Raw genomic sequence first — 18,418 nt, 5'->3', positions numbered from 1 at the left:
ACTGGGAAGCAGACTTCCTCAGCAGGCACGACCTCCACCCGGGAAAGTGGGGACTTCATCAGGAAGTCTTCACGCAGTTTGCAAATTGATGGGAACTGCCTCAGGTGGACTAGATGGCGTCCTACCTCAATAAAAAGCTAAAAAAGGTTTTACGCCGGGTCAAGGGACCCTCAGGTGATAGCTGTGGTCGCACTAGTAACACCGTGGGTGTTCCAGTCGGTCTATGTATTCCCTCCTCTTCCTCTCATACCCAAGGGCTGAGAATTGTAATAAAAGGAGGAGTGAGAACAATATTCTTTGCTCCGAATTGGCCAAGAAGGTCTCGGTACCCGGAGCTGCAAGAAATGCTCTCAGAGGACTCAGGGCTTCTGCCTCTCAGACAGGACATGTTGCAACAGGGGCCCTGTCTGTTCCAAGACTTACCGCGGCTGCATTTGACGGCATGGCGGTTGAACGCCGGATCGTAGCGGAAAAGGGCATTCCGGATGCAGTTATTCCTACGCTGATAAAGGCTAGGAAAGACGTGACAGCAAGACTTTTTCACTGCATATAGCGAAAATAGGTTGCTTGGTGTGAGGCCGGGAAGGCCCTACAGAGGAATTCCAGCGGGGTCGATTCCTGCACTTCCTACAGTCAGGAGTGACTATGGGCCTAAAATTAGTATCCATAAAGGTCAAGATTTCGGCCCTATCCATTTTCTCTCAAAAAGAACTGGCTTCACTGCCTGAAGTTCAGACGTTGTTCCGGGGGTGCTGCATATTCAGCCTCCTTTTGGGCCACCGGTGGCACCTTGGGATCTTAACGTTGTGTTGGATTTCCTGAAATCCCACCGGTTTGAGCCACTTAAGACTGTGGAGCTAAAATATCTCACGTGGAAAGTGGTCATGCTATTGGCCTTTGCTGCGGCTAGGCGTGTGTCAGAATTGGCGGTTTTGTCATGTAAAAGCCCTTATCTGATCTTCCATATGGACAGGGCAGAATTGAGGACTCGTCCCCAATTTCTCCCCAGGGTAGTATCACCGTTTCATTTGAACCAGCCTATTGTGGTGCCTGCGGCTACTAGGGACTTGGAGGATTCCAAGTTGCTGGACGTAGTCCGGGCTTTGAAAATTTATGTTTCCGGAACGGCGGGAGTCAGAAAGTCTGACTCGCTGTTTATTCTGTATGCAGCCAATAAGGTTGGCGCTCCTGCTTCGAAGCAGACTATTGCTCACTGGATCTATAGCACGATTCAGCTGGTTCACTCTGCGGCTGGATTTCCGCATCCAAAATGGTGAAAGCCCATTCCACAAGGAAGGTGGGCTCTTCTTGGGCGGCTGCCCGAGGGGTCTCGGCTTTACAGCTTTGCCGAGCTGCTACTTGGTCGGGGTCAAACAAGTTTGCTAAGTTCTACAAGTTTGATACCCTGGCTGAGGAGGACCTTGAGTTTGCTCATGCGGTGCTGCAGAGTCATCCGCACTCTCCCGCCCGTTTGGGAGCTTTGGTATAATCCCCATGGTCCTTACGGAGTTCCCAGCATCCACTAGGACGTCAGAGAAAATAAGAATTTACTTACCGGTAATTCTATTTCTCGTAGTCCGTAGTGGATGCTGGGCGCCCGTCCCAAGTGCGGACTCTCTGCAATACATGTATATAGTTATTGCTTAACTAAAGGGTTATTGTTATGAGCCATCTGTTACTGAGGCTCAGTTGTTGTTCATACTGTTAACTGGGTATGGTTATCACAAGTTGTACAGTGTGATTGGTGTGGCTGGTATGAGTCTTACCCTGGATTCCAAATCCTTTCCTTGTTGTGTCAGCTCTTCCGGGCACAGTTTCCTTAACTGAGGTCTGGAGGAGGGGCATAGAGGGAGGAGCCAGTGCACACCAGCGGAGCCCGTCTATTCCCCATGGTCCTTACGGAGTTCCCAGCATCCACTACGGACTACGAGAAATAGAATTACCGGTGAGTAAATTCTTATTATTACCTAACTATGTTTGCAAAATGTGTGCTAATGTATCAAAGCAAAAACATTTATACAAGGGCATCTATATCTGTACAATAGTTTTATAAAACCACGTTAACTTTAAAGGTTCTGCATTCTCTGAAGAGTTTAAACATGAAGACCTACTATCATCATACGGATGGTTGAAATGTAATTTGCAGTATTAATTTTTTTCTAGTGTCAATCACAGATGAAGCAAGTAGAGCCTAAGTAGTGTGGCCAATCCCGGGATCAGGATCGGTGGGATCTCGGGATTCCAGCCTAAAATTGTCTGGGATTCATTCGCAGAATTAGAGCTTCCAATCCCAAGGATTTCGGGATTGGCCACCACTTTAGTATTTTCTATGCCGGGCAGCGTTGAGCGTCCTCAGAAGGCGCATAAGCTGCTCGTCTCCCCTGCTCAGCTCCCCTTCGCTCCGGCTGGGCACACTGTGCAGCGTGACATGAAGTCAGAGGTCATGCTACGCAGCCAGCCACCCGCCCAGCCGCCGGACCTCACCTCCGTCTTGCACTGCCCACCCAGCCACTGGACCTCACCGCTGCCCTGCACTGGCCACCAGACCTCACTACAAGTGGCACACCCTCCCTCCTGGCCAGATTAGGATGAGTTATCTGGGCTGGTCAGGGCAGGGAGTGGGACACATTGAAAAGCAGCCAATCCCGGGTATCCCGGGAATCCTGGGATTGATCATTTTTCAATCCTGATACCTGGGATTAAAAAAATGGCCTGGGATTGGCCACCTTAAATCCAGAGATGTTATAATTTCTTTGTGCCTAAACCTTTGTTTTCCTATTGCTCAAGTGGTGTAAATACAGAACAGTAGGTTATCCGTGGACATGAGGTTTCTTGGATAGAGGCGGAAAGTTACTGTATGTATATACATGTGACAGACTCTATTAAACTCAAATGCTATACTCATTTTATATGTTTTGTAACTGCTGTGAGTGGGTGTAGAGGTTGGAGTGGAGGTAAGTCTCTTCAGGCTGACACAAATTGACAATAGCAAAATTCCCAACATGCCTGCATTACTTCATTAATTTCTCTTGCTGAATTATGTCTTCTCATTATTTCATATATTAAATTACTATTTTGCTCAGTTCTTCAATGTATTAACAGCTTTTTAGATATTTGGTTCTCTTCGTTGTTGTACTAGTTTCTGTGTCTTTTACACATTTCTTTTTTTTTTTAAATAATTACATAGTGACTTCATTAAACATTATGCCATTTGTTATATGACGCACATGTTTTCCTTCCTTGTCATTTCAGGTCCCTGGAGATTTGAGTCAAACATCTGAGGACCAGAGTTTGTCAGATTTTGAAATGTAAGTCCATAAAATATGACAGCGAAGCCTTTACATATGTATGTATTTGGTACTGTGAAGTTCGTTTAACGGGGGTCATTCCGACCCGATCGCTCGCTGCAGTTTATCGCAGCGCAGCAATCTGGTCGGAATTGCGCTTGCGCTGGCGCCGCAGTGCGTCGTTCAGTAGCGATTGCCTCTGCCTGATTGACAGGCAGAGGTGGTCACAGGGCGGGAGGAGGCTGGACGGCGGCGTCAAGCTGCCGTTTAGGGGGCGCGGTCCGGCCAACACAGGCGTGGCCGGACCGTTGGGGCAGGCCGCGGCGGCTGCATGATGTCTCACGCAGCTGCTGTGGCCAGTGGCAGCAACGATCAACTCCCTGCCAGCCACAGGAGCTGCGCCGGCCGGGAGTAACCCCACAAATACAAAAGCGCAATGCTTTTGTATTTGTGCGGGGGGGGGGGGGGGGGGGGCTGCCTGACATGCGGGGTGGACTAGCCCTGTGCTGGGCATCCCCCTGCATGTCAGGGAAGATGATCGTAGCACAGCTACGATCATCTCGGAATGACCCCCAACTTACAAAGAAATACAATACATACGCACACTGTGGTTCGAGCCGCTGCAGCCGCTAATTAAATGCATATAACCGCTATACTGTGTATATAAGTTGCGTATACCCGCCGACACGTTATGCGCACAATATAGCGACACGTGTTGCTGAATACACTTTACCCCAAACAAGAATGGAATGCGACACCAGTAGTTAAATGTTATGTTGTGGTCCAACGCATCAACAATATTTACTTATTGTAAGCTCTTCTTTCATAGGTCAGAGGGCAGGTAATTTACAGTACATGAGGGGTCATAGGTTGGTTTAAATGAGTGGGCGATGCTTGGTCCAGGTGTACTTACAGGTGTTCGCCACTGGGTTCCCGCCGAATATCCTGAGTACAGTATCATAATAGTTTGCGAATATTATATTTTTGCGTATATCTACACACAGAAACAAGTGATAAACTGCAAATAGCAACCGGAGTATAGATCTCAAAATACTGCACATCTAGATACCAGACACTAAGTCCTAACACTGCTCCATCCCCTCACACCATGTAAAGCTGAATATCTCTGTTGTTTTACCTTTTAAGTGTATTGCAAGTTGCTGACAAAGTGTGTGGAGACTATGTGTAAATTATGCACTATGTGAATAAAGTATTGAATATGTCTTTGTGGCTTTTCTGTGCGAGTGCGTTTGCTACCGTGTATACTCTTGCCATGCGTTAATATGCAAGGCCTGGGTATGTAGCATGCATGTATGCGTACGCACGGCGGTAATGCTCACGAACAGCGCCACTCTGTTTGGAGTTTGCACATGTGTGTGTGTGTGTGTAATATTTTTGACTTTGACAGTACTTTCCTGGCATTTAGCAAATAAACAACATACAGTACATGGTTGTCTTTAGAGCTAGTAAAATGTATAAAAATAGTGTTACTGGTTGGAAACATAAATAAAAGCTGTAGAAATATTACACACTCTTCTATTTCTAAATACAGGTATGAAGTTTAGCATTTATATACATTTTATGTGGGTTTCCACTTGGTTAGCCCATTATTCCTTTCACTTTTATGGTCTTCACAAGTGACCCAGTTAGAACTGTATGTTTTTTTGCCTTACATGACCAAACCGTTTTCTGTATGTCAGGCAATAAGAAATGTTATTATTGAGGCAAAGTATTAAAGACACACATGCAGGGACACATGTTTTGATAAGAGACCATCCCTGCGAAGTGTAAAAGGTAAAGTGATCTCTTACATAATCACTTCCAAAATCAGACCCCACACTCTTACTACTCTTGCACGTCCATCTGATCTTAAACTTAACGGAGAGTGATCTGAATATAGTTTGTGAAAAAGAAGCCTATCTGAAGATGGAGCTAGCTGTTGTGGCCATACTCCAGCAAGCATTATTGTTTGGAGCTTGGCAGAGTACATAATTTAGCAGCCATCACAGAAAACTCTGGGGACTGCTTTTGCCATCGCAAATGGAGGGGCTGCGGTATTTATCGGATATATCTCCTGAGGTCACCTCGTTATACATTGTGGGAATGCGTAATATTTACGCTCTCCTTCCAAAAACATAAGTTTTGGGATGATTTCCCACAAAAAAGTGTTAATAAATATGTCATTCTTCAGACTAAAACCCAGGGTACAACCAGGGTAATTGAACACGGCTGCTTGAAACTGTGTTTACATTGCAGACTGGACCCGGTTATTTCCTTTGCTGGCACTTGGAGATGACATCTTCTCCAAGCGCCGGTGATCCATCTCTCTGCTGCTTCTATCGTGACCCTAGTTGGATAACCCGGGTCACACTGCAGACTACCTGGGTTGTTTCCGGGTTTGACCCTGGTTGTGACCCAGGTACCAGACCCAGGACACACAACCTACAGATCTTTTTGACTATCTTTTACACGAGATAGTCAAAATTGACTTGCCTGCTCACAAAACAAAACAGTAGACTAGTAAACTTAGTAAAACACCCAGACAAAAAAAACAAAACAGCTGAATAGTATGCCATGTTTCTTTGATATAATTCAGCAGTATAATGTCTGCATCTTTTCCACCTGTCCAGTTCACTGGAGCACTGAGATTTTGTGATTAGATGTTGGCCTTTCAGAATACAGTTTACATGTTCAGTGATGATGATAAATGGACAAGCAGTGAGAATAAATGTAAGCTCTTTTGAGCTGTAGGTTGTCAGGCAATATGGGCAGCATTTATGAGCTTGTGCAAGTAAAATCTTGCGGGAACTGTGCAATGCTTTGTAATTGTCACTCTAGTGTTGTCAGCTGAAAATTCCATTTTCTTCCACCTGGTACTTACACACACTCACACACTTCAGTGTTATTTACTTCTGGAGGAATCACAGAGGGTAAAGTGTTTTTTAAACATGAAATTGTGCTTCAAGTATTTTTCACTTGATTATCAAACGTAGTTGAAAAGTAGTTGTGTTCCGGTATAAAAAACTATTTTAGCGAGAGAAAGAAGCACTTCACATTGGAAGAGGCCACTCGGAACATAATAACCCGCACTTCCTGTGTCACTTCATGAGTACGGAATTAGGGCTCCTCTTTAGCTGGCCTCCTTCTAACCTTTAATTGACTCATATCTGCATAATGCATAGTTTAGTGGTAGCACTTGCCTTTATTTCCAGTAGAGAAAATATCAATAGTTTTGAATTCTCCTGTTTTCAGAAAAAGTCAGCGAGCTTTACATCTGTCACTTTTACAGATCACACTGTGCCCTTATAAATGTTTGGATACCCTCCGTTTTCCTGCGAGGTAAATCAACCCACGCCTATCACGTCTACCAGGTAAGATCTTGTCCATTACATACAACGTAACAGGTCATCTGTAAGCACTGCTTCACAACTATTCAGTATGCTATTGAGTTAATATTTTAAATATCATATTCTTTCTTTGAAGATCACATCCTTAAATGTATTTTTAGTTGGAATCTTTTTAAACAAACTGATCCTGATTTGCTGATTCTGATGCACTTTGTATAATGCAAATGTCACAGCTAATCCATATTCACTTATTGGAAAGAGGTGAGGGCAGTCCAATAGCTGGGACTAAGTGCCGCAGTATTCACCGCAGTACTGCAATATTATATTTTCTTGATTTTGTGATTAGAAAAACAGAATCTGTAGCATGTGTTAGTTAATTGTACTGTATAAAATGATATTGACAATTTTTGTTTTATTTGCTGAAATCTACAACATGTAAGGTCTGTCATCTGCCCATTATTGTAATACAGAAAGTATAATTAACAGTAAGGACCTATTCCCAGTGAAGTTTGTAATATCGTTACCTGTGGGATTCTTCCACAACTCGTGAACCACCCCAAAAGCTGCAGGCTAATCGTCATCGCAGTTACCAGTGATCCATATGTCAGCCACTCCTGCACTTTTACGATAAAGGGACTTGGTCCTGACACTCACTCAGTTCAAAGCCAAGTGTAATCTACATGGGCCGCAATATTAGGTGAGATCTGGAAATAAAGGGTAATGGTAGTTATCATACGAATGCATAGAATCTGGCATTTCAAGTTTCCTAACATAGGGGGTCATTCCGAGTTGTTCGCTCGTTATTTTTTTCTCGCAACGGAGCGATTAGTCGCTAATGCGCATGCGCAATGTCCGCAGTGCGACTGCGCCAAGTAAATTTGCTATGCAGTTAGGTATTTTACTCACGGCATTACGAGGTTTTTTCTTCGTTCTGGTGATCGTAATGTGATTGACAGGAAGTGGGTGTTTCTGGGCGGAAACTGGCCGTTTTATGGGAGTGTGTGAGAAAACGCTGCCGTTTCTGGGAAAAACGCGGGAGTGTCTGAAGAAACAGGGGAGTGTCTGGGCGAACGCTGGGTGTGTTTGTGACGTCAAACCAGGAACGAAACTGACTGAACTGATCGCAGTGGCAGAGTAAGTCTGGAGCTACTCAGAAACTGCTTAGAAATTTCTAATCGCAATTTTGAGAATCTTTCGTTCGCAATTTTACTATGCTAAGATTCACTCCCAGTAGGCGGCGGCTTAGCGTGTGCAAAGCTGCTAAAAGCAGCTTGCGAGCGAACAACTCGGAATGAGGGCCATAGGGAGAGATGTATCAAGCCTTCTCAAGAGGGTAAGGGGAGAATTGCCCATTGCACCCAAGCAGCTCTAGCTATCATTTTACAGAATGTAATTGATAAATGATAACTGGTTGGTTCTATGGGTAACTTCTCCACTTGACCTTTCGAGAAGATTGTTTTGCAGCATTTGAGGGCAACGATAACCAAAGTTATATACTAGGTACAGCATTGATATTATGTGGCATTACAACCCCACCCCCCCATCACCCGTTAACTGCAGCCTGCATGCTGCTTTCGGTTCTAATTGAATAGCCCTGGGGTGATCAAGTAGCCTGCAGTAAATTGCCACTGTTACTTGAATGCCCCCAAAGTGGGCAACCTTTAGAAGACGAGGATGTGCTTATGTACTTACTGCACATTTCAGATTATGTTATCATTACAGTGAAGTAGATGTAAATGTATTCTGCTGATAAAACCAAGTAAAAGCCGACTACATGAGAGAATAGCAAAACCTGAAAAAATAAACATTAATGATAAGAGTACTGGGAAGAGTCTGCGCCCACTCTCTATGCCATCAAATATATGCTCTGTTGCTCTTAACTTTGCAGTTGTTTAAAGCCAGCTGCAGATTTATTTAGCTTTTGGACCTTGGGATTGAGCTGTTGAATGGTATCCAGCTGTGACTTGTGTCCTGCCATGATAAAACACATTTAAGAAGAATACTTATTTATGCCGTTTATCTCAGTACACATGGGCATTAGATCTGGAAGTACTTAAAGTGTCTTGCAGACTGTGGCGTTTTCCCCAGAAGGGAATAAAACGATGTTATTTTGAAGTGGCATAGCAATTGAAGGAAAGCTCTCAAATGTTTACTTGGGTTCTCTTTCAGGTAGTTATTTTAGGCCTCAGTTTACACTTGTATTCTGCATAGCATATTACAGTATCGCACGTGTGTTCAGCCTGATAGAATGATCGCAGCACTTCAATTACAGGTAGTAATCTCTGACAGAACGCTAACAGACAGTTATAATGAATTATGTTTCAGACAGCCACACTAGCACTTATCTGGACTTTCTATGCTGCTCCCTCTCTCATGAAAGAGACAGAGCATCTAAGCTCCTAAATTCACCTAGACTAAGAGTGACATTAACGAGATCCCCACTTCAATAGACATAACTGTAAAGCATCACTTATACATGGAGGAGGATGAAGTCGTAAAAAGTAATGTTTGAAGGAAGAGCAAACAACAGATAGCAGGATCCTGCTCTCCAGGTGTGCGTGTTTGTGCATAAGGGGGACGTGATTTCATTGAAGTGGTTATTTCTACATTGTCTAGCAATAATATCCATTTCCAAGGATGCATATACAGTGTACATGTACTGTAATCTAGCCCTGAGATGTATTCTCTGGCATAGGAATGGCATGTTACAACAACAAAAATAAATAAAAAGTATTTACCTATATGTGTCCTAATACAGCTAGCCTCAATACATCATGCAGTGCAAGATGCCTGGTGGAAGTGAGCCGTCAAGTCCCGTGCCGAAAATGTGTCTTGGTCGCAGCACAATGCAACTAGGTCCCACCAGGAGACTGTGCTGATTAATTTGATATGCAGCACTTGTATATCTGTGTACGACTGAGTCTGTACACGAAGCATAATGGAACTTGGAATGGAAAGAAGCCACAGCCATTGCATCTCATCACTTTGTATGTAGATTCAGAGACTCAGTCCCACACGATATACAAGTGTCACATGTCAAATTAATCAGCACAGTTTCCTGGTGGGTCTTAGTCGCAGGAGGCAGCCTATATATGGGCTGTCGGGATCCCGGCATTCAGGAAACCGATGCCGGAATCCTGACAGCCAGTGAAATAGTGACACCTGGAATCCTGACAAATGCTTTGCTTTCCCACTCGGTTGGAGGGTCCATGCCACCAACCGAGTGTGAATAGAACCTGTGGTGAGCGAAGCGAGCCATCAGACCGTATGCATGGTGAGCGCATCGAGCCCGCAAAGGGACTCGCTGACAGGTTTCCTCTGTTGGTAAAGTTACAGCCAGCCTCCCATTTGCCGGGATATCATATGTTTCCCCTAGTCTCATCACCTTGCGACTAAGACGCATTATCTGTTAAAATAAATGAAAAAAGATGACCAATGCTAGCTGAGTCTCACGGGACCAGATGCGCTGAGGTGGTCTGCTTGGCATGACTGCAACAACAGTGTATGAGGACATATCTTTATATCATACATAATATGTCGCACAATACTGTACAACAGTACAGTGATTACTTAGCACGGGAACAGTATGATATACAGACGGTCAGGATGCCGGCCGACGGTATACTCAAAAATATACAAAATGTGGTAATAGTGTATGGGGTACCAGTAGTACAAACACTTACACAGTACACAAAGTCATCCGATACAAATGGGTTAACTTTCTTAGTGGTACTAATGTTTCTCTGACGTCCTAAGTGGATGCTGGGGACTCCGTAAGGACCATGGGGAATAGCGGCTCCGCAGGAGACAGGGCACAAAAGTAAAAGCTTTAGGATCAGGTGGTGTGCACTGGCTCCTCCCCCTATGACCCTCCTCCAAGCCTCAGTTAGGTTTTTGTGCCCGGCCGAGAAGGGTGCAATCTAGGTGGCTCTCCTAAAGAGCTGCTTAGAGTAAAAGTTTTGTTAGGTTTTTTATTTTCAGTGAGTCCTGCTGGCAACAGGCTCACTGCAACGAGGGACTTAGGGGAGAAGAAGTGAACTCACCTGCGTGCAGGATGGATTGGCTTCTTAGGCTACTGGACACTAGCTCCAGAGGGACGATCACAGGTACAGCCTGGATGGGTCACCGGAGCCGCGCCGCCGACCCCCTTGCAGATGCCGAAGAGAGAAGAGGTCCAGAAACCGGCGGCTGAAGACTTCTCAGTCTTCATGAGGTAGCGCACAGCACTGCAGCTGTGCGCCATTGCTCTCAGCACACTTCACACCAACGGTCACTGAGGGTGCAGGGCGCTGGGGGGGGCGCCCTGGGCAGCAATGAAAGTACCTATGCTGGCTAAAAATACATCACATATAGCCTCTGGGGCTATATGGATGTATTTAACCCCTGCCAGGTTGTCAGAAAAACGGGAGAAGAAGCCCGCCGAAAAGGGGGCGGGGCCTATTCTCCTCAGCACACAGCGCCATTTTCCTACACAGCTCCGCTGCTAGGAAGGCTCCCAGGCTCTCCCCTGCACTGCACTACAGAAACAGGGTTAAAACAGAGAGGGGGGGCATTTTATGTGGCGATATTATTATATATTAAGATGCTATAAGGGAAAACACTTATATAAGGTTGTCCCTGTATAATTATAGCGTTTTGGTGTGTGCTGGCAAACTCTCCCTCTGTCTCCCCAAAGGGCTAGTGGGGTCCTGTCCTCTATCAGAGCATTCCCTGTGTGTGTGCTGTGTGTCGGTACGTGTGTGTCGACATGTATGAGGACGATGTTGGTGAGGAGACGGAGCAATTGCCTGTAATGGTGATGTCACTCTCTAGGGAGTCGACACCGGAATGGATGGCTTATTTAGGGAATTACGTGATAATGTCAACACGCTGCAAGGTCGGTTGACGACATGAGACGGCCGGCAAACCAATTAGTACCTGTCCAGGCGTCTCAAACACCGTCAGGGGCTTTAAAACGCTCATTACCTCAGTCGGTCGACACAGACACAGACACGGACACTGACTCCAGTGTCGACGGTGAAGAAACAAACGTATTTTCCATTAGGGCCACACGTTACATGTTAAGGGCAATGAAGGAGGTGTTACATATTTCTGATACTACAAGTACCACAAAAAAGGGTATTATGTGGGGTGTGAAAAAACTACCTGTAGTTTTTCCTGAATCAGATAAATTAAATGAAGTGTGTGATGATGCGTGGGTTTCCCCCGATAGAAAATTATTGGCGTTATACCCTTTCCCGCCAGAAGTTAGGGCGCGTTGGGAAACACCCCCTAGGGTGGATAAGGCGCTCACACGCTTATCAAAACAAGTGGCGTTACCGTCTCCAGATACGGCCGCCCTCAAGGAGCCAGCTGATAGGAGGCTGGAAAATATCCTAAAAAGTATATACACACATACTGGTGTTATACTGCGACCAGCGATCGCCTCAGCCTGGATGTGCAGCGCTGGGGTGGATTGGTCGGATTCCCTGACTGAAAATATTGATACCCTTGACAGGGACAGTATTTTATTGACTATAGAGCATTTAAAGGATGCATTTATATATATGCGAGATGCACAGAGGGATATTTGCACTCTGGCATCAAGAGTAAGGGGGTAATTCCAAGTTGATCGCAGCAGGATTTTTGATAGCAATTGGGCAAAACCATGTGCACTGCAGGGGAGGCAGATATAACATGTGCAGAAAGAGTTAGATTTGGGTGGATTATTTTATTTCTGTGCAGGGTAAATACTGGCTGCTTTATTTTTACACTGCAAATTAGATTGCAGATTGAACACACCACACCCAAATCTAACTCTCTCTGCACATGTTATATCTGCCTCCCCTGCAGTGCACATTGTTTTGCCCAATTGCTAACAAAAATCCTGCTGCGATCAACTTGGAATTACCCCCTAAGTGCGATGTCCATGTCTGCCAGAAGATGTTTATGGACACGACAGTGGTCAGGTGATGCAGATTCCAAACGGCACATGGAAGTATTGCCGTATAAAGGGGAGGAGTTATTTGGGGTCGGTCCATCGGACCTGGTGGCCACGGCAACAGCTGGAAAATCCACCTTTTTTACCCCAAGTCACACTCGCAAGTGGACCCCTGGATCCTACAAGTAGTATCCCAGGGGTACAGATTGCAAATTCGAGACGTCTCTCCCTCGCAGGTTCCTGAAGTCTGCTTTACCAACGTCTCCCTCCGACAGGGAGGCAGTATTGGAAACAATTCACAAGCTGTATTCCCAGCAGGTGATAATCAAAGTACCCCTCCTACAACAAGGAAAGGGGTATTATTCCACACTATTTGTGGTACTGAAGCCAGACGGCTCGGTGAGACCTATTCTAAATCTGAAATCTTTGAACACTTACATACAAAGGTTCAAATCAAGATGGAGTCACTCAGAGCAGTGATAGCGAACCAGGAAGAAGGGGACTATATGGTGTCCCTGGACATCAAGGATGCTTACCTCCATGTCCCAATTTGCCCTTCTCACCAAGGGTACCTCAGGTTCGTGGTACAGAACTGTCACTATCAGTTTCAGACGCTGCCGTTTGGATTGTCCACGGCACCCCGGGTCTTTACCAAGGTAATGGCCGAAATGATGATTCTTCTTCAAAGAAAAGGCGTCTTAATTATCCCTTACTTGGACGATCTCCTGATAAGGGCAAGGTCCAGAGAACAGTTGGAGGTCGGAGTAGCACTATCTCAAGTAGTTCTACGACAGCACGGGTGGATTCTAAATATTCCAAAATCGCAGCTGATTCCGACGACACGTCTGCTGTTCCTAGGGATGATTCTGGACACAGTCCAGAAAAAGGTGTTTCTCCTGGAGGAGAAAGCCAGGGAGTTATCCGAGCTTGTCAGAAACCTCCTAAAACCAGGCCAAGTGTCAGTGCATCAATGCACAAGAGTCCTGGGAAAAATGGTGGCTTCTTACGAAGCGATTCCATTCGGCAGATTTCACGCAAGAATTTTTCAGTGGGATCTGCTGGACGAATGGTCCGGATCGCATCTTCAGATGCATCAGCGGATAATCCTGTCTCCAAGGACAAGGGTGTCTCTTCTGTGGTGGCTGCAGAGTGCTCATCTACTAGAGGGCAGCAGATTCGGCATTCAGGACTGGGTCCTGGTGACCACGGATGCCAGCCTGAGAGGCTGGGGAGCAGTCACACTGGGAAGAAATTTCCAAGGAGTGTGGTCAAGTCTGGAAACTTCTCTCCACATATATATACTGGAGCTAAGGGCAATTTACAATGCTCTGAGCCTAGGAAGACCTCTGCTTCAAAGTCAACCGGTGCTGATCCAGTCGGACAACATCACGGCAGTCGCCCACGTAAACAGACAGGGCGGCACAAGAAGCAGGAGGGAAATGGCAGCAAGGATTCTTCGCGGGGCGAAAAATCATGTGATAACACTGTCAGCGGTGTTCATTCCGGGAGTGGACAACTGGGAAGCAGACTTCCTCAGCAGGCACGACCTCCACCCGGGAGAGTGGGGACTTCATCTGTATCACTGACCTGGTTTGGGAGTGTTGTGGACTCGGGGCTTCTTCCGATGACCGGGAAGAGGAACCGCCACTGGGTCGTAGTAGAGATGGCCGGATGTAGGTCTTCCTCATGCAGAACTAAGACGGCAGGCGGGAGGCCCAGAGGAATTCTTGTAGGTCTCCTGTAAGACAAGACTTGTAGAAATAATGAAGGCTGGGGTACTGAGATATTGGAGACACTGTGGTATTGAAGGCACTGAGGTACTGGGAGTACAGGGAGTGCTGGGAGACCCTTGGAGGCACGGAGGTGTTTGGAGGCACGGAGGTGCTTGGAGGCACGGAGGTGTTTGGAGACACCGAGGTGTTTGGAGGGACGAGGTGCTTGGAGGCACGAGGTGCTTGGAGACACGGAGGTAACTGGAGGCACGGAGGTGCTTTGAGGCGCGGAGGTGCTTGGAGGCACGGGGTGCTTGGAGGCACGAGGTGCTTGGAGGCACGGAGGTGCTTGGAGGCACGGAGGTAACTGGAGGCACGGAGGTAACTGGAGGCACGGAGGTAACTGGAGGCACGGAGGTGCTTGAGGCGCGGAGGTGCTTGGAGGCACGAGGTGCTTGGAGGCACGAGGTGCTTGGAGGCACGGAGGTGCTTGGAGGCACGGAGGTGCTTGGAGGCACGAGGTGCTTGGAGACACGGAGGTAACTGGAGGCACGGAGGTGCTTGTAGGCACAGGATGCTTGGAAGCACAGGTTGCTTGTAGGCACAGGATGCTTGGAAGCACAGGTTGCTTGTAGGCACAGGATGCTTGGAAGCACAGGATGCTTGCAGGGACAGGATGCTTGGAAGCACAGGATGCTTGCAGGGACAGGATGCTTGGAAGCACAGGATGCTTGCAGGGACGAGGGAGCTCTGGATCATAGCTTCCACAGGAGAAACGAAGATACTCAGGCATCGGATCTCTGCCTGGTATCTGATTTTAAATTCCCCGCCCTAGCCTGATTGGCGGAGCAGGCAGGTGACGTCAGACCTGCTCCGCCTCCTTGCCCTTGCTTGTGATGGCGGCGCCCTTGCTTCCGGGAAGCCGCCGGAGAGCAGCGCCGACCCGCCGCTGAAGCCGGAGACTGACAGGGGAAGAGAGGCGCCGGGCAGACCAGGCCACCCGCAGGGACAAGCGCGGTCGCCGCTGCCCGAGGTTCGTGACAGTACCCCCTCCTCCAGGAGTGGCCCCTGGACACTTCCCGGGCTTAGTCGGATGTCTGGAGTGGAAGATCCGAATCAGACGAGGAGCCGTTACTTCAGTAGCCCCAATCCAACTTCTCTCCTCAGGTCCATAACCCTTCCAGTCCACCAAGTACTGTAATTTTTTATGAAGATAACGAGAGTCCAGAATAGCTTTGATTTCAAACTCCGCTCCAGCTTCTGCCACTACGGACGTTGGCCTTGGGAGTGCTGAGTGGAATCGATTCAGTATGAGGGGACGGAGTAGAGAAACATGGAAGGCGTTAGGTATGCGAAGATGGGCAGGCAAACCCAGTTTACAGACCACAGGATTTAAGACTTGTAGCACAGGGTAAGGACCGATGAACCTTGGAGCGAATTTCATGGTGGGCACCTTCAACCGGAGATTCCGTGTGGACAGCCATACCCTGTCCCCAACTTTATATTGAGGTGCGGCTTGCCGTTTCTTATCTGCAAAGAACTTGTACCGAACAGAAACCTGCTTAAGATTAGCATGAACCTTTCTCCAAATTTGTCCAAAGTGTCGTAGAGTGGACGCTACAGCAGGAACCTCTATTATCGGAAGGCTTGGAAATTCCGGAACACGGGGATGGAACCCGTAGTTGACGAAAAATGGTGATTCCCCAGTGGAAGAATGAAACAAATGGTTATGGGCAAACTCCGCCCAAGGCAACAACTCCACCCAGTTGTCCTGTGAAGGAGAGAGATACAACCGAAGAAAAGTCTCTAGATCTTGATTGACTCGTTCCGTTTGTCCATTTGTTTGGGGATGATAAGCCGACGAAAACTTAAGTTTAATGTGTAGAGTTGAACAAAGGGCTTTCCAAAACCTGGCGGTGAACTGTACTCCACGGTCAGAAACAATCTCTTGTGGCAACCCATGCAAACGAAAATGTTCTCGGATAAACAATAGAGCCAGTTTCGGTGCTGTCGGAAGACCAGTCAAGGGCACAAAGTGTGCCATCTTCGAAAAACGGTCAACGATAACCCAAACGGTGTTGCAACCCTTGGAACAGGGCAAGTCAGTGATGAAGTCCATGGAAATGTGAGTCCAGGGTCTCACAGGGATAGGCAGAGGACGAAGTAACCCTGCAGGAGGCAGACGAGGAGATTTATGTTGTGTACATTGGGGACATGAATTAACGCAATCTTGTACATCCTTCCTCATGGTGTTCCACCAGTAAGACCTTTGCAGAAACTTGTACATCTTCTGAGCGCCGGGATGACCGGAAAACTTGGAGTTATGGACCCACCGTAGTATTCCTGGGCGGAATCTAGCTGGTACGGACATTCTTCCAGGAGGAGGAGCTGGAGTAGTTAAAGCAGCAGAGACAGAAACTGGATTCAGAATTAAACCCCGCTCCGGAGGTTCATCCTCGTCTGTGGGAACCTGTGAACGGGAAAGCGCATCTGCTTTAATATTGAGAGTCCCGGCACGGTACTTGATAATGAACGAGAATCGGGAAAAGAAAAGTGCCCATCTCGCCTGGCGAGGATTCAAACATTGTGCGGATTTGATGTACAGTAAATTCTTGTGATCCGTGTAGATGGTAAACACATGTTTAGCCCCTTCTAGAAGATATCTCCATTCTTCCAAGGCAGATTTGATTGCCAAGAGTTCCTGGTCTCCAATAGAGTAATTTCGTTCGGCTGGAGAGAATTTACGAGAGTGGAAGCCACACGGATGTAATTTCTTATCAGAGGAATGCTGGGAGAGGACAGCCCCCACCCCGACTGAAGATGCATCAACTTCTAAGAAGAAGGGTTCCTCGAAATTTGGTTGTTGGAGAACTGGAGCCGTCGTGAAAGCTAACTTTAAGCGAGAAAAAGCTACAATGGCTTCCGGAGGCCACAAACTAGGATTAGAACCCTTTCTCGTCAGGGCAGTAATGGGTGCAACAATGGTGGAGAAACCTTTAATGAATTTCCTGTAGTAGTTCGCAAAGCCCAGGAACCTTTGTATTGCTTTCAGGGAAAGAGGCTGAGTCCAATCACGAATGGCCGACAACTTTTCCGGATCCATGCGAAGCTCCGTCCCCGAGATGACATAACCGAGGAACGGAATAGATGTTACTTCAAAGGTACATTTGGAAAGCTTGGCGTAGAGATGATTCTCTTGTAAACGGTGTAGCACCTCTTTGACTTGAGTCCTGTGTTCGACAAGATTCTTGGAAAAAATCAGTATGTCGTCCAGATATACCACAACGCTCTGATACAGCATATCACGAAAGATTTCGTTGACGAATCCCTGGAAAACCGCGGGAGCATTACTAAGACCAAACGGCATCACCAAGTATTCGTAATGCCCATCTCGGGTATTAAAGGCAGTCTTCCATTCATCCCCCTCTCGGATGCGTATAAGATTATAAGCTCCTCTCAAGTCGAGTTTTGAAAAAATGCGGGCACCACGAACCCTATCAAATAACTCTGTGATTAGTGGCAAGGGGTATTTATTCTTAATAGTAATGTCGTTTAGGCCGCGGTAGTCGATGCATGGTCTCAACCCCCCGTCCTTTTTCTTCACGAAAAAGAAGCCTGCACCAGCAGGGGAGGAAGAGGGGCGAATGAATCCCTTGAGCATATTGGACTTAATATACTCCGACATGGCTTGAGTCTCGGGAAGAGACAGAGGATATGTGCGACCACGAGGTGGCGTCTTCCCTGGGACAAGGTCAATAGGGCAGTCCCAAGGCCTGTGAGGTGGTAACAGGTCAGCAGCTTGTTCCGAAAATACGTCCTTGTACCCTTGATATGCCTCCGGAATGTGCTCTTCATCCGTTTTGGAGGTAACACGGAGCGGACAAACAGGAGTAAGACAATTAGTGTGACAAAAGGAACTCCAGGACAGAATTTGTGACGACTTCCAATCGATGTGGGGGTTATGACTTTTCAGCCAAGGCATTCCAAGAACCAGATCATGGGGCATTTCTGGGATTACCAAGAGTTCCAAATCTTCCTGATGTAGAGCCCCGACCCGCAGCTTAACTGGCCCCGTGCGCCACATTATGAGACCTTTGGAAATTCTAGTCCCGTTGATAGCCGTCAGTGAAATTGGCCGCTCGATAGGCCGTA

General features: G+C 46.9%; 1 protein-coding gene across 5 annotated transcripts in view; it reads left to right on the top strand.

The window, feature by feature from the left end:
* Positions 1-18,418, top strand: part of SNX29 (sorting nexin 29) — a 1,242,095-nt gene that overhangs the window by 649,834 nt on the left and 573,843 nt on the right. For all 5 annotated transcript variants that reach the window (XM_063934344.1, XM_063934341.1, XM_063934342.1 and 2 more), the window contains 2 exons: positions 3,253-3,308; positions 6,577-6,658. In XM_063934344.1, the coding sequence (XP_063790414.1) occupies positions 3,253-3,308; positions 6,577-6,658 (138 nt within the window). The remainder of the gene's footprint in view (positions 1-3,252; positions 3,309-6,576; positions 6,659-18,418) is intronic.

The sequence above is a fragment of the Pseudophryne corroboree genome, chromosome 7 (assembly GCF_028390025.1).
Source record: "Pseudophryne corroboree isolate aPseCor3 chromosome 7, aPseCor3.hap2, whole genome shotgun sequence".
In the NCBI taxonomy this organism is placed as follows: domain Eukaryota; kingdom Metazoa; phylum Chordata; class Amphibia; order Anura; family Myobatrachidae; genus Pseudophryne; species Pseudophryne corroboree.
Note: the sequence above shows the minus strand (reverse complement) of the source record. Positions and strands in the feature narration are given on the sequence as shown.